Source organism: Empidonax traillii, unplaced genomic scaffold, assembly GCF_003031625.1.
Source record: "Empidonax traillii isolate 1590-97213 ecotype Southwest subspecies unplaced genomic scaffold, ASM303162v1 scaffold58:size1836614, whole genome shotgun sequence".
In the NCBI taxonomy this organism is placed as follows: domain Eukaryota; kingdom Metazoa; phylum Chordata; class Aves; order Passeriformes; family Tyrannidae; genus Empidonax; species Empidonax traillii.
In genome coordinates this window covers 1,650,383-1,665,179 of record NW_020955251.1, presented here as the reverse complement: position 1 = coordinate 1,665,179, position 14,797 = coordinate 1,650,383, and the positions used below count along the sequence as shown (strand labels likewise).

General features: G+C 38.7%; 1 protein-coding gene across 1 annotated transcript in view; it reads left to right on the top strand.

The window, feature by feature from the left end:
• LOC114055541 (receptor-type tyrosine-protein phosphatase N2-like) overlaps positions 1-14,797 on the top strand; it is a 240,855-nt gene that overhangs the window by 152,823 nt on the left and 73,235 nt on the right. Inside the window, exon 4 of the mRNA XM_027879799.1 lies at positions 169-232. Within this exon, the coding sequence (XP_027735600.1) occupies positions 169-232 (64 nt within the window). The remainder of the gene's footprint in view (positions 1-168; positions 233-14,797) is intronic.

Here is a 14,797-nt window from a genome sequence, read left to right as displayed (position 1 = left end):
AACCGTAGGTTGTTCCCTCCTCTCTCTCTCTCTCCAGGAGCTATGCCGCCAGCGCATGGCAGTGAAAACATCTGATCGCCCGGAGCCCCTCCACTCTTCCCGAATAAACAGCGTTTCTTCTCAGCTCAGCGATGGGCCCATTCCCAGCCCCTCAGCCCGGAGCAGCACATCGTCCTGGTGTGAGGAGCCGGTCCAGTCCAACATGGACATCTCCACCGGTCACATGATCCTGGTAAGGCACTTGTGTCTTTGTGGCGTGAGCAGTTTCGTCAGAATTTTAGGCACCTGTTCAGCTTTTGGAAAGAGATGCATTTTGAAGAGAGAAAAGATGTCTTTTCACAAGTAGAAAATATTCCTGAGCTTCACTGGTAATCTTAGCTTTGTGTAGTTAAAATTAAAGGCATTTTTATTTCCGTTTCTTTTTTGTTATATCTTTTTTTCCCTCTTTGAGGAGTATTCTCTTATATTGTACATACAAGTTGTTTGCATGCTTGCTTTAAAAAAGAGAGGCTCTGTGGTGTCCTTTGGTCCTATTAATTTATGTTTACATCAGCTGGGACAACTGAAGAAAACTGATGAATTTCTTACCCGCTTATTGCTTTTTCTCATGTATCTTCAGTGTTTGGAGGTATCTGAGCTGAGAAGGCAACAGAAGAGCAGTGATATGGAGCAATTTGTTTCTGTTACCCTTAGAAAAGGGATCTGAATTTTAGCCTTGCTTGGATGTTTTTTTTTTCGTCCTTGGCTGAATGTCTTCCAGGCTGGATTTCTCCTACGTTTGAAATGATCCTATTACATTCTATCAATGGAGCCTGTGTTGGAAAACTGGCGTTCTAAAGACAGTTTGAGGCCAGTATCAGTGTAGAAGATGGACATATGAAGGGTTTTTTGCATGTAAGAGTCAGCAGTTTGGACTGGTGGAGCTTGTTTCTGTCCTGCTGGGAGACCTGTAGTGTAGTCCTCCATTTTTTGTGCCTTATTTTCATCCTACTTTAAATATTTACTGTCTTTTTAGAGTATTAGCTGAGTAGACATTAGGTGATGGTGAAAAACCTGATCAGGTGTTCTTTTGCTTTCTGCTATCATGGTTTACCCAAAGTAACCTCCTGTTCCAGTTGGTAGTTTTACCGTTCTTTTGGGAACTTCTCTGTGTCATGTCATGCTTTTGGATCATAATTTTCCATCTTCTTTCTTTTTCTGGACTTATATTTTAAATCACTATCTTTTCAGATATTTTTCAAGTTCTTTTAAGCCAACCTCACGTAATGGAGGAAAGAATTAAGGCAGGCAAAACTCAATGAGCAAATTTGACCTCAGCCAAGTTACTGACCTCCTCCAACCTTGATCAGGTCAGCTATAAAACTGAGCAAAAGCAGGGCAAGATTGTAAATCAGATGCTTCCTCAGAGTATGTCATCATGAGTAAATATTTCTCTGCCTATCCCCCTCCAAAAAAGGAGTTAATTAATTATTATGTTAATATCCAGTAAACAAGTGCAGTTTGGAAGGCTTGCTCCCATTACAGATCATTTATTATGATTTTTACTGTTCCATTTTTCCCTAACCAGAATTAAAATTCACTTGGTTTCCTTTCATAGTTAACTAAAATTCTTGGGGGGGGGGAGGGGGGAGGGGGGCAAAAAAAAAGTCTCCAGTTGCCCAACTTCAAAATAAGTACAGATTTAGAGGCAAGGTTTGAAAGGTTCTGAGGCAATATATTTGTATGGAAATAAAAGCAAAATTTCCTGTGTAGATGGAAATTTGCATGTAACATTTGCAAACAGTTTCAACTACTTTAAATTGAGCAAAATTGTTTTCAGTGATATCATTGGGAAACAAAAAAAATCATCACAAAATCATGCTTAAAGTAAAGAAAGTTGCATATGGGAACCACTTACTCTGTCTCTTAGGATTTCTGCAAAATTGCAAGAAAGAATTGTCTTCATATGGCAATAAATAAACTTTTAAAAATAGTCAGATTGATCAAGATCACTGTAACTGGGTTCAGTGTCCATAATTCAGTCAATCCTGTTTAACCCTGGATGAACCCATACATTTGTTAGCTATCTAACAGCATATATTATATCCTAGATGGTGAGGGTTCAAAGAAGAGTAAAGAAATGCTGTAGTGTCTTGAGAGTAAAAACCACATAGAGAGAGTAAAAACATTTAATTTTTTAGTCTAACCTGAACAAACAAAAATCAGTGATTCAGAGGAGTCTGCCTACGTGCTTTGACATAAAGGATGAGGAAAAATTGTTCTTAACGGACTCAGATGATACAATTAGGTAGAAAATATGGGTCAGCATCAAAAGGATGCTTTTAGCTTTGCTATTAGGACAAGGCTAACAGGAGACAGTGGGACGTTTACTTAAGAAAGTAGTTAAACCATAAATACAAGGTTTGCCGAGGGTGAAGCTGGGTTAGGTTTACGTGGAAGATCAGCATCTCTCAGCTACAGCACAGAAGCAGATAATTGGACTTGATCAGAAATGCTCGTGTCCTGTATCACTGTGGGTCACACTGAAACCAGGGAGCTGACCCAATTTATGTCTTGTTCAAAAATAAATGCACATATCTGTAATATCTTATTTACCTGAGTTTACCTCCCTCTGGAGATGCTGTGGCTTGTTGGACCTCAGAGTAGAAGCAGCTTGACAGGGGCGAGCTCTTCCTCCCCTTGTCTTGCAGATGCAAGCAGAGGAGAGTGAGGGGCCACTTTGCAACTTTTATACCATTCAATACAAGACACTTTTCAGCTCTTCTCATTTCCTGCTGCCACAACCCTCTTATCTTTTAAATTTTGTTGATATTTTCTGTGAAAAATATCTCAGTGCCTAAGAAAGCAATGAGAAATATTAGCAAGGGGCCCAGTAAAAATGGCAAATACCCTCTGCTTTTCAGGGTAAATGCACTTACAGGTCTGTAAATGTGTTTTTCAGCTCCATAGTGTGCAGTGAAGGAGCAGTTAGCTGAGCTAAAGCTCCTCAGTCTTTATTGTTCATAGGTGCCAGAACCTCCCTAGAGAAAATAAAACGATGGATTACTGTATAGAGTGGCAGCAGGAAATATTTTATTTTGATTTATAAACCGAATAAAACTTTGATGAAAACAGCCTAGAAGAAGTGTGTCTGTGACTGCTGGATGACTCCGTGTAATCTTGCTCAGAGGTAGCGTTGGTCAGAAATATTTCTGTAAAGCTATTTAATTTGCTGGAAAATGCTATCAGTCATACCTGAAGTGGTATTCAAGTCACATCAGCTTTGGGATTGTTGGAACTTGAGGCTGGCCACAGGTACTGTTTTCTTGGAGGACTTGCCGCATGTGGTTGTCCCACTGTTTATACTGCTCGAGGTATGGAGAAACCAGGAATCTTTCCAACCCTGTGGCTGTGGGGCAGTCTCCTCACTTAGACTGAAACCAGCCTTCAAGGAGAAAAATCCTGCATTCCTGCTGCTTCCCTGCGCAGCAAAGGCGATGTCTTTGCACTGCTGACAGCACTGTGAGGTGGTTCGAGCTCTTGGCAGGAGGAAGCAGGGAGGGCTGAGGAGGCCCAGAAGGACAACGATAACAACATTCAGAGATGTTGGTTTTTTCCCTTTTCACTTTCTTTTTTATCATATTTATAGCAGGAGGGTGGTGCATATGGCACATTTTGATTCTGTGTTTCTAAAAAATCCAAGCAGTTTGGAAAGTGTAATTAGAGGAGCATGTTTTATGCCGTCATGTTTGTGGCGCTGACTGGCTGATTTCAGCAGGAGCAACAACACAGTGCAATGCCCTCATTTCAGTCACCCTTGGTTTTGAAAGAAAACATTTTTCAGAAGGTCACAACAAAGGAAAGCATAGGAACTTAGAATTAGATTTCCACCCACTTTATTCCCCTGCGTACATCTATATTTCAGATGACAAGAGAAGTTCTAGTAAGGGGCAAGGAAGAAAACCAGGAGCTTAAAAGTGTCCAGGAGAGATTTGGGCTCCTTAACTTGGGCTCCTAACTTATTCTTGTATTTTAGGCACTTAATGAAGTGTTGGTGTTGACTTGAGTCCATAAATTCTCCTCCTAGGTGGTAAAGTCAGTGGGTGGCTATGAAGGTCTCCAGAGAATTAGGCAGAGAGTGGATTTCTCTTGAAACACCTCCATTGTGCCTGCACCATCCAGTTATGTCTGCAGCTTAGGTGAAGGAGTCTCTTTGTGCTGTAGCACAAGTTCATCACCTAAGTTAGGTGGATTGGATCCTACATCTGCTTCATGTATTACCATGCTTGTTTGATTAAAATAATTATAATCTTTTATGAGGTTTTAAATGAAGAACAGTACTGCAAGGAGGGAGCGTATGCTTTTGATGATAACATTATGAGGTTGTTATCTGAATACTGTATAGGAGTGGGAATTTGCAGAAGCGATTTTCTATGTTGTGCTGGTTTTTAACTTGTAGAGAGAGATGTGCAAAATTTGGAGCATTATACATAAATTAGAATTTTGGAAGGTGTGAATTTATGGAAGGTCTTTTTCAGTACTTTTTTAAGCTGAAGTCTGGGGAATCTTGTCCCAGAGGGTATTAAACTGCTGTATGTATAAGAAATAATAATAATAGTCTGTGGTGGTTTGTGGTGCCGTACTTTTCAGAAGAAAGTTTCGTATCTGGGCTGAATGAGGCAGTGGGAACAAATGAACTACAGCCTAAAATCTAGGGCCTTGCACCTAGAGGGTGTAAATCCACTTGATCCCCTTGTGTTTGGCAATATGCCTGCAAAACCAGAAAGACTTTCCCAGTGGAGAAGTGAAGGATGGCCTCACATGAGAACTTGGAGTCAAAGTTCTGGGACAGGGTGTGTCCCAAAAGGTGACGCAGCCTGAGCTGGGGACATGGGGTGGAGACCTGCTGGTGCAAAACTTGTCAAAAACCCCAGATGCTGAATTTTGCATCCATTTCAGTTTTGATGCTGAATCAATGGCAGGATTGCTGTAGGACTGGAAAGGGTAACAAGCAGGGAATAGTTTCCAAGGCTGAACCTGGGTTTTTTTGATAACTTTGGTATGCCATAGTCTCTGAATAGTAACGTTTTGATGGTTTCTAAGCAATTTGCCCTCTCAGTTTTTAAAATTACCTCTGTTTTAAATTAATTCTATGGAGTATCAGCTATAAATTTGCTTTTAATTGAATATGGGAGGGTGTAGAACTGAGTGACTGAAGACACATTCCACCAAGAAAAAATATTTGTTAAATCCTGTGCTACATCTTGCTGAAATTTCTTGATTTTCTTCTTAAAGCTACAGTAAAACTGGGAGCAAAAGACATCCAAACACACTTCTCTAAATAAAGGGAGAAGCTCCAGCATGTGAGGACCAATAGCACTGTGCTAGATGCAGGTGTACTTTCCACCTTGACCTTAATCCATAAACATACTAAATATTTCCTGAGCATGATGCAGGGCATGAGTGCAGTGCATTGCCCGGGGGCATGTGCTGCAAAGGTAATTAGTACTGGCAGGGACAAAACTGAGGAATGCAGGTACAGAAAACAAGGTCTTTGTCACAATCATTTGCTTGATTATTTAGTAGGTTTTAATATTTTTTTTCCTTTTTCCACCATTTCCTTCTGCCAGCATTGGTTTCTGTTTATGCATTTCAAGACTATAAATACCCTGTTTAAAAAAAGCTCACAACTTAGAAAAATGAAGGAAAAAAATTCTCCCTCACATGGGGAGACAAGTCAGTGGCAACGTTTAGCTAAAGGCATAAACTCCTTATACATGTGCTAAGTGGATCTAAATCCCAACTTACCTTTCAGCTGTGCCAGTATAAATAGTTGTAGAAGTCTTACCAAATTAAGTCCCAAGAAGGCTTTGGCCCTAAAGGCCATTTCATCATGAACAGTTGGACAAGAGGAGTCACAACGGAAAAAGCTGCTGTGTATTGCATTACTCAGTGACAAGATAGCCAATATCCAAAAAAGACATAAATACTGTGGATGGGAAAATCTTTACCTATCTCTTCCCCAAGTTGTCAGGCTTTTAGGGACAAGTGGATCTGGTTGCCTCCTGAAAGATCTGCTGATGAAATAGGTTTATCCCTTCATTTTAAGTGGTTTGTTTTGGGTTTTTTTCCTCCCTAAATGTTTAAGTTGTTTTGAAACATTTGCTTGTGTTTGTTCGAAGCCAGGACTTGAGATATAGGAACAAAGAAAAGCTGCAAAGAAAAGTGAAAAAAATTTCCTGGCATATGAAAACAGCTCTACTAATAGAACCATAAATCTAATAAATGGATGTATGTACTACATATATTTCATCAGTAAAACTCAGAAAAAATATTCATGAACAGGTTACCCTTTGATTCTTCTATTTTTATTTGTTTCATAATAAGGTGCTTCTCTTTTTCTATATTAATTTTGTTGAATGGGCCTTAGGAAATAATGGCAGTTGCAGAGTCAATATTAAATTGAGAAAAACATTCCTCTTGAACATGGTATGAAATTGATTTCAAAATCTTTTTTTTTTCTTTAAATTCTTCCCTGTCAGTTATTTTCCCCAAATGTTTTCATGATTAGAAATAACTCAACAAATTTCTGTGACTACATCTTGGTCTGTCATTTGACTGTAAAGTGTTTATTCCAGCTTTGTTTAAGCTGCTTTGGTTGAACACTTTTAGCCAACTTATATCATTCCCTAAGGCTTTTAGTAGAAAGAAGAAAAAAACATTTCCAATAATATTCTGGAATACTAATTTTAAAAGGGTTACACTGGGAGAAATACATGACACAAAACTAGGTTATGCAACTCTGTGCACCAGGTAGAAGAAAGGATCATTGCCATGGCTGAAACAAAACTTAGTGGCTATCTGGTCTTTTTTTCTGCTTCTCCCAGCTTTGTTCCATTTCTAGAAAACATCCAAGTAATGTCAAGTATCAGCTGTAGCAAGTAGCAAGAGATGCTCGAGGTAGTTTAATGAAAAAGAATCTGGATTTTGAGACTTCAGACTGAATACAAGGGGTGTTACTGGTTCCTCAGCTGCTTCTGAGAGTCTCATGCAGTGGCAGAAACCAGAGATAAACACTCATCTAGGAGATCTTGTCTTTTGGCTCCAAATGCAGCCTCAGTAATGAAGTGCTCTTTGCTGGATGTGTCCTGTTGTGCATGCTCACATCTTGCACTAAATCCTTGATACCTCATCGTAGCAGATGTAGAAGTTAATCATATTTTGGGTTTGACAGGTGGAAAGGCCTATCTAGAAGGAGAAGGATACTAGAAAGAGGGTGGTTCAGGAAGACTTCTCAGGCAGGAGACACAAGATGATAATATATGTCAGAGTGTTTCTGAGCTGGTGGCAGAGTTCAGATGAGATGAGTTTGGACTGACTGTGGGGCGAAGAATTGGCTCACACAAGTTGCAAGGCATGATGACCTGCTAAGATCAAATGGCTTGTGGTAAATGGGACCACAGCTTCAGAGCTTCTCAAAACGTGTTATAGTTCAGGGTGAAACTGGGACTTGCTTCATGGTACTTCCAAAGAAGGGACAGTATACTGGCACTGTATTTTTACAGTGTTGTACCAGTTGCAGTTTAAGATATCCAGGAGAACTCCAGCAGTATTCTGAAGAGCTCTTTCTCTTCATGTAGGCTGCACCAGCAGAAGTTATTGGAAGTGGTCTGGTTAAGATGTTATTTGTAATGAAGACAGTTTAATCCCTCCACTGATTCAACAAAGTCCGGTTATGCTCATCTTCAGGGCAAGATAAAAAAATTTGTACATTGTTTTCTGCAACTCCTTCTGGGATTAGGCCACAATTTGGCAGTGTTTTCTAAGTAAAGTGGCAGAATTTGGGTGGTATTTGGAAAATTTGATGTGTAGGACACAGACAAAATGCTCCTGTGATCATCAAATTTTGCATATGCACCCACAACGCAGCTGTGGAAACATTTTTAAATAGGGAGACAAACATTAAAATAATCTGTGAAGTTTGCTTGTGGATGACATAGTATTTGCTGTTCCATAAAGGAGAACTGTGTTACTTTTTGGTCAAAACCAGATAAAGTCTTCTACCCTAAAATATTATACCCCTACCCCAGTACATCTTTACAAAAGACATAGTTTTACTATGAATTTGCCTCCTTTCTGTAAGTCTCCTTTTGTTTCAGACTAGAGTAATATCTTTTTTTTTTTCTGGTTGGCAGCTCTCCCTCATGCTGTCATGCTTCCCTTATCGTCTTCTCCTAAAGTCATGAGCAAATGTGGCTTTAGGTTGCCAAGCTGGCCAAGAAAACCCTATTCATAGCAAGGGAGAATTATGAGTTGCCTCTTGTTGCTGGCTGCTTGTTGGGCCTTTGCATTGAACTAAGAATAGAACAGAGGGGTGACAAACTGCTCATAAGCATCACCTCCTCCAATAGCACCTGCTATTGCTCTGGGCATTATTCTCTGCCCTTTTCTTTCTGGAATGACTATGAGGGCTGGCGTCCAGGTCCAAAAATGTTTCTGTCTTCAGCCTGATTAGTAGTAAATCCATTAATTTCTGTTGAAGATGGTTGGTTTCTGGATTTGACCCATCTTTAAAAAAATGTATCTCTGACTATGTATCACAAATGTGTTATTTTTGAGATGGCTTATGTGAAGGTTTGCCTGCTTCTGGCTGGGCTGTTTGTACCAACTAAAATATTCCCATGAACACCCAAAAACCCTACTGCACATAGCAGCTAAGCTCTAGTAGCTCTCAGAGTGCAGTGAATTAAAGCACGTTACTGTATATCTTTTATTAAATATGTGCATGTGCAATATGTTTCTTTAAAAGGAAATGTAAAATGACAATGTGTCTTTTTTGAAGGCATTATATTTATCCTTGAGCACTGAAGAGAGACTGGTAATTATAAAGTTGTTTAGGCATTTTCGTTTTAAAGTTTAAAAGGTACTGAGCTTGAGAAAGCAAGTGCAGTCACTTAGTACTGACTGCTTCTTTCATTCTTTTTGTATTTAAGTGGACTTTAGCTGGTTGCAAATAAAAATACTAAAGGATTGGCAACGCACACCGTGATTTGTGTTCTTGCTGTCATGCAAATTCATAGAAAGAAGGAAACATATTAAAGAAATTTGATAAGACCAGGTGGTCTGAGTGAATAATTTCCCTTTCATTAACATATTCCCCTTATTAACTCTGTAATTAATTGTACATAGCTAAGGAAAGCTATGGAAATTGCATTTTGAGATGTATCAAAGCTGACTTTATGCTTCAGACTTCCATGCAATTTACTATTAATGAAGCAAGAGATGGAGGCCCCAAATCTATAATTATTACTTACTATTTGAATGACAAGCAAAGAATTTTATCAGCACAGTTTCAAATGAAAGGGGATTAGCAGCTAATGTTGAAATTGTTAATCTTTCTTATTAAAATAATTTTGACGAGAGTGTTTAGCCTGAAAGAGGTTTCTGGAACATCATTTACCATTAAAACAGCTATTTTCTGAGGCTCAGTATGAATTTGTCTAAGTTTGACAGCAGGGTGCAAATATTTTTTAAATGACTGAATATTTTATGGGAGCTAAGGCTGTTCATGTGTGAGCTGATGCTGAGCTGCTTGCTGTGTGCATATTCCTGGAATGTGAGGCAGGATGGTAGTTCAATATCCATCTCACTAAAGTGAAGATGTCTACTGAGATAACAAGGGAAAAAAAAGCTACAGTAGAAAAATCTGAGAACTGAAATTGCACCCAGGGCTGTATCTGCAGACGAGTGATTAGCAAGTGGGAGCCGAGTCAGAATCAGGCCCTACATCTTGGTGATATTTTTATGACACAGAAAAAGGTTATAATTACATTCAGTAACAATGTTACTTCATGTTTATTTAGGCCTTTTTATTCCTTTAAATGCCGGTATGTTTTCAGGTTTTATATATTTTTATTAGTGTCATGTGGCTTGAGAAGATTATTCAGTGGTGGGTGATATTTGGGAGCAGAAATATAACATACACAACTTTTCGGTGTTAATGAAAAACTATTTGGCATTTTAAATATTAAAACTTTTCCTTGCAATATTTGCAGTCTCTTGCAGGAGCGTACAAATGAAGCTGACAAAGCTGTTTTCACTCCTTGGGATGAGGAAATTGTGAATATATAGTGACATAAATGGTGAAAAACACAGCAGTGATAATTTACAAAATTTAATTTGTGGTGGTCTCAGCCATATTGCTACTGGAGGAGATGTATGTTAAAGAACCCTTCTAATTTACCTGTGTCCCATTACAGGATAAAGCTAATGGAAAAGATGCCACCTGTCTTTGCCAGTGACAAATTTTGCCAGTAGAATAGGCAGAGATCATTTCAATGCTTTCATACATTATTTACATGAGCAGATAGACTGTGTACGGAAGTACCATCAGCACAACAAACCCTTATGTACCCGCTCTACCATGAGATTACTCCGGGCTTTACCTCTGTGTGAACTGTGTCGAACTTCATTGGGTTCACGCTGAATATCACAGGTTAGATAACTAACCTTCTGTCTGTAGTCCTACAATGTTCCTTTGGAACAGCCTTGCAGACAGAGTGCTGTTGTAGCATAAAGTGTCGTAGAGTGTATGTTCGCTTCATTCATCAGACAAAATCAGTGTTTTTAGCTTAAACAGGTGGTAATGATACCCAGAGAAGCACTTTTATTGTAAAGTCATGTTTTGTATGTGTTATAAATATGTGTTAGGTCAAAGACATGAAGGATCCTTTTTCGTCTCTAAGAATCGTAACAAACCGTGTAGACCAGACAGCAAGAGAGTCACCATGCCGATGGGGTAGTCTTGGGTGGAATTTGTCAAGGATGAAGCTAATGCAGAATCCAAACCCAAAACTCTTCTAAATGCAGGAGTATTTCTGATGCAGCTATTTATCTACTGCTTTAGCTGGAAGGTACCTGGAAGGGTTGGTTTTATTAACCACAGCCACCAGCCAGAAGCAGCAACATAAGATCCCCAGGGCAGTGCTGCCTCACAGCTGCTGCTTAGGTGGGCATGTTAAAAAAAAAGTACTTTCTTCTTTCCTCAGTGCCTCCTTTCACCTTTTGATGTGTTTGTTTGCATTAGACCAGTTTGACTGAAAGCATCATAATAGTGTCTAATTGCTGTTAATGTAGTGAATATACTAATGGTGCCTAATATATTTTCTTTTCTGGAAGTCCAGAAATTACTTTTGTGTCATTTGGAGTTTTGTTATAGTCAGGAAAACTCTGCAGGACCTGAGGGTACGCACCAGCCTTCGACTTACCCTTTGTGTATCTTCACAACTGAATTTCCAGAAACTTTGTCTTTCAGGTGACATTCTGGGGCTTGATATAAGAAATTTTGATTAAAGTCACCAGGACCCTTTCAACTCACTTCAGTAACCAAAATAATAATAAGCCAACTCTCATATAGCACTTTTGATCAGTAGGTTCAAAGCTCTTTTTAAAGGTCGATATCATTATCCTGTCTCTTTAGTTCAGGGAACTCAGGCACAGACAGGGAAGCATCTTGACCAAGACTAACCTAAGGTCAAGGAAGCAGAGCCAGGAGTAGACCTGCATTCCCTCATGTCCCAGTGCTGTGCTCTCACAACTAATCATATTGGCTTAAAGAGAAGAAGGGTTGTATCGAAGAGTAATGTTTTTGCCCTTTTTTGTTACTCATTAGTCTTTTTTTAAGACGTGAAAGTAGGACATGAAGGTATAAATGGGTTCTGCACCCGAGTTTGTCAGATTTCATTCTGTGAGTTTAGTTTTGGCCTCATCTAAGAGCAAAATATTACATATTTGGAGAGCTTGCTGAAAGATATTTGCTACACATTGGAAAAGGTTGTGAGAACCAAACTGAGGATGTGCAATCTATAGTAAATAACCTCTATGACAGGAAAGGGTCTCTTTGGGTCTCTTCTGAATTGACCCCACATTCTTTGGGTCTCTTCGGAATTAATGACAGTTTTCTTTAAAAATATATGCCCAGTCTGATAGATCCTTAGCAATCACACACATGCACTTGCACACATACACTGAATTTTAGGTTCTTTATTTCTCTTTTTCTTTCTATTTAACAACTGTACTTCTGCTGTCTGCTCAGAATTACTACTGTCATTCTCTCAATGTATTCTCCTTATTCAGCATTTGAAGGAAAAGAAACACTATGCAAGGAAATGTTGAGAATTATCAGCCATGACCAAAATTTGCTTCTTCCCATAGCATTTTCCTAATTTGCTGTGTTCTGGGTTTTGTTTTTGTAACTTTCTCCCTTTGCAGTATAGTGTCTTCTTTCATTATTTCACTTCTTTGTTGACCTCTATAGTCTGTTCTTGGCTTCTTTTTCTGTTCTCTTTCACATTGTTTTTTTTCCTTGTTCCTATTTTGCCCTCTGTCACTTCAAATATTTTCGTCTGTGGATTAGACCAGTGTTCCTCAAACTTCTTTAAAGTGTTATCCTTTACTGGCTTCCATGGAAACCCAGGAGTCCCAGGAGTAGGCAGGATATCTTCAGCTTATGCATTTCTAAAGCTTTTCTACCATCACTTCACAATCCCTTTTGAATGCTTTCATGAGAAAAATATTTGCGAATTTGAGAATCACTGAGCTAGGCCAACATCAGTTGAAAATCCCATGGTGCACAGATAAAAGGTTACCTAAAAAATGGGACACTTCCTCTAGATTTGGGAACTGGGTAGATGCCAGCTGCATCTTTCTCGTGGCCAGCATTGCTTATTGTGCTACTGCATGTTGTCTTAGATGGCTGTGGGTGTGACATGGAAGGGGCAGGGCAGAAGTCAGGCATATCTTCTCCCACAGTCATCTCCATTAAGTCCTGAAAGTGCTTCTGTGAAAAAAGTGTTTCTTCATGGCTTTCTGTCATAGAATCATATAATCATTTAGGTTGGAAGAAGCCTCCAATATCAAGTCCAACCACTGAAACAAGAAAAAAATCCAACCTGCTTTCTGAGCTATCTTTTAAGTCAAGCTCTCTGTTTTTACTATCGCACTGGGTTTGTTCTGCATCCATGTAACTGGCAGTTACACTAATCAGGTTTCTTCTCTGTGGTTTGCAGAGGGCAAATGTGGAACCTCCTAGGTAGAAGACTCTGTTCCAAAATGGTCCTGAGTACAAGGATTTGATCACTGAAGATGTTTGTGGATTTTGAAGTTTCGTGTCTCTAACTGTTACGGGAGTTTTCTAAGGAAAAGGTTGATTATCCAGTCTGTTTTGTCCCTGCTTTTTCTCACAGGTACCATATAGTCACTTGTGCTTATATGCATATTCTGCCGCTGGGCTGTGGGTGTTGCATGAATTGCAAGACTTCTGGGATTTCGTTTCGCGTGTTCTCAATTTTCCACAAACCTATGTGTGTGTTTCTGTATAAACTCTATCAATTTGATACCCACCCCTCATACCCCCCCCCCCAAAAAAAAAAAAACACCAAAAAAAAACAAACAAAAAAACCCCCCCACAAAAAACAGAGGGGTTTTCCTTTATGAGTTATTATTTGTTTCTGAATAAGCACCTTTTCACTTTTAGTCACAAGTTTAAGAGTAGCACTGAGAGTATTACTGATTATCCCTTTGCTCTAGCAGGGATGTTATGTTTGTAAAAATAATATTTTCCTTTCTCCCCTCAAGATGGCCAGTGTCTAACAGAGGCATAATTTGCTAGACTATCTATAAATCACATTGTGTGCTGTATCACTTGGATGTACGTGGTCATGGTTGCCTGGGTTTTACTGGTCTCGTTATCTATGAAGAACACGACCATTCTCGAAGAGAAAACTATTTTTAAACATGATGTTTTCAGATTTCTTTATTTATCTCTTGGTGATTTTTATATATATAGTAAATGAAGACTATACAAGTGCTCTGAAAAAAACCACAGAATTTAATTCATTAAAATCTAAATCTGAAAATACAGTACCCAACAGAGAACCCAAATTTAGATGCTTAATTGAGTTAGCAGGTCTAGGAGAGGAAGAAGCCAGGGAATTTAGTTTTGTGTTTTCAGCTAGGTAATTAGTGTGCAGTAATACATTTCTAAAGTTTTCATTTCAGGCATACAACAGGCATGTAAATGAATCACAAATATATCTTGGATTGCAGTAGGATGTTCAAAACATTAGTAAAAAAAATGAAGTGAGAAGAAAGGATCATCTGAAAAATATACCTAATGTGTAAGAAGTAAATAGTAGTTTCCTGTTTGGGAATGGAGTTGGGTGTCAATATTTATCATAAAGAGTCAGAGGACTTGATCTGTACATTTTTGTGCAGTTTTCCTTCTGGGTTTTATTCAACTGCGTATCTTGTGCTTTTACATTTTAGCAAAGCTACCAAAAGCGCTTCCCAAAATGTCTCAGTTGATGAATTCAGCTGACACTCTCCTTGGCTCCCGTTCCTATACTGCAGAACTGTTTTTAATGGGGAGGTTTGGATTGGTTTTTTTTTTTTTGTTTTGGATTTATTTTTGCTTTTCAGAAATGTCACAACATATCCCATCCTGTGAAATAACAGTATTTGGCTAAGAGGTTTAGCCCTTCGTTTTCTGAAGTAGTATTCTTCCTTTATTTGAAGGCTATTTATTATTTCAGATTTTTATTGTGAAGTCTATTATAAGAGGTACAGAAAGTTTAGAAATTGATTCTGGATAATTCATCTTTTAAACCTTTATTATTTAGTTTGGTGTGTCTTTAACATTCAACATGTGCATAAATTAAATGCCTCCACTCAGCAGCCACTTAAACCCTGTACTTCTAAACAAAACCTCCAGATTAAAACCTGTTCTAATTCCATCCAGTCAGAACATTTGGTATACTCT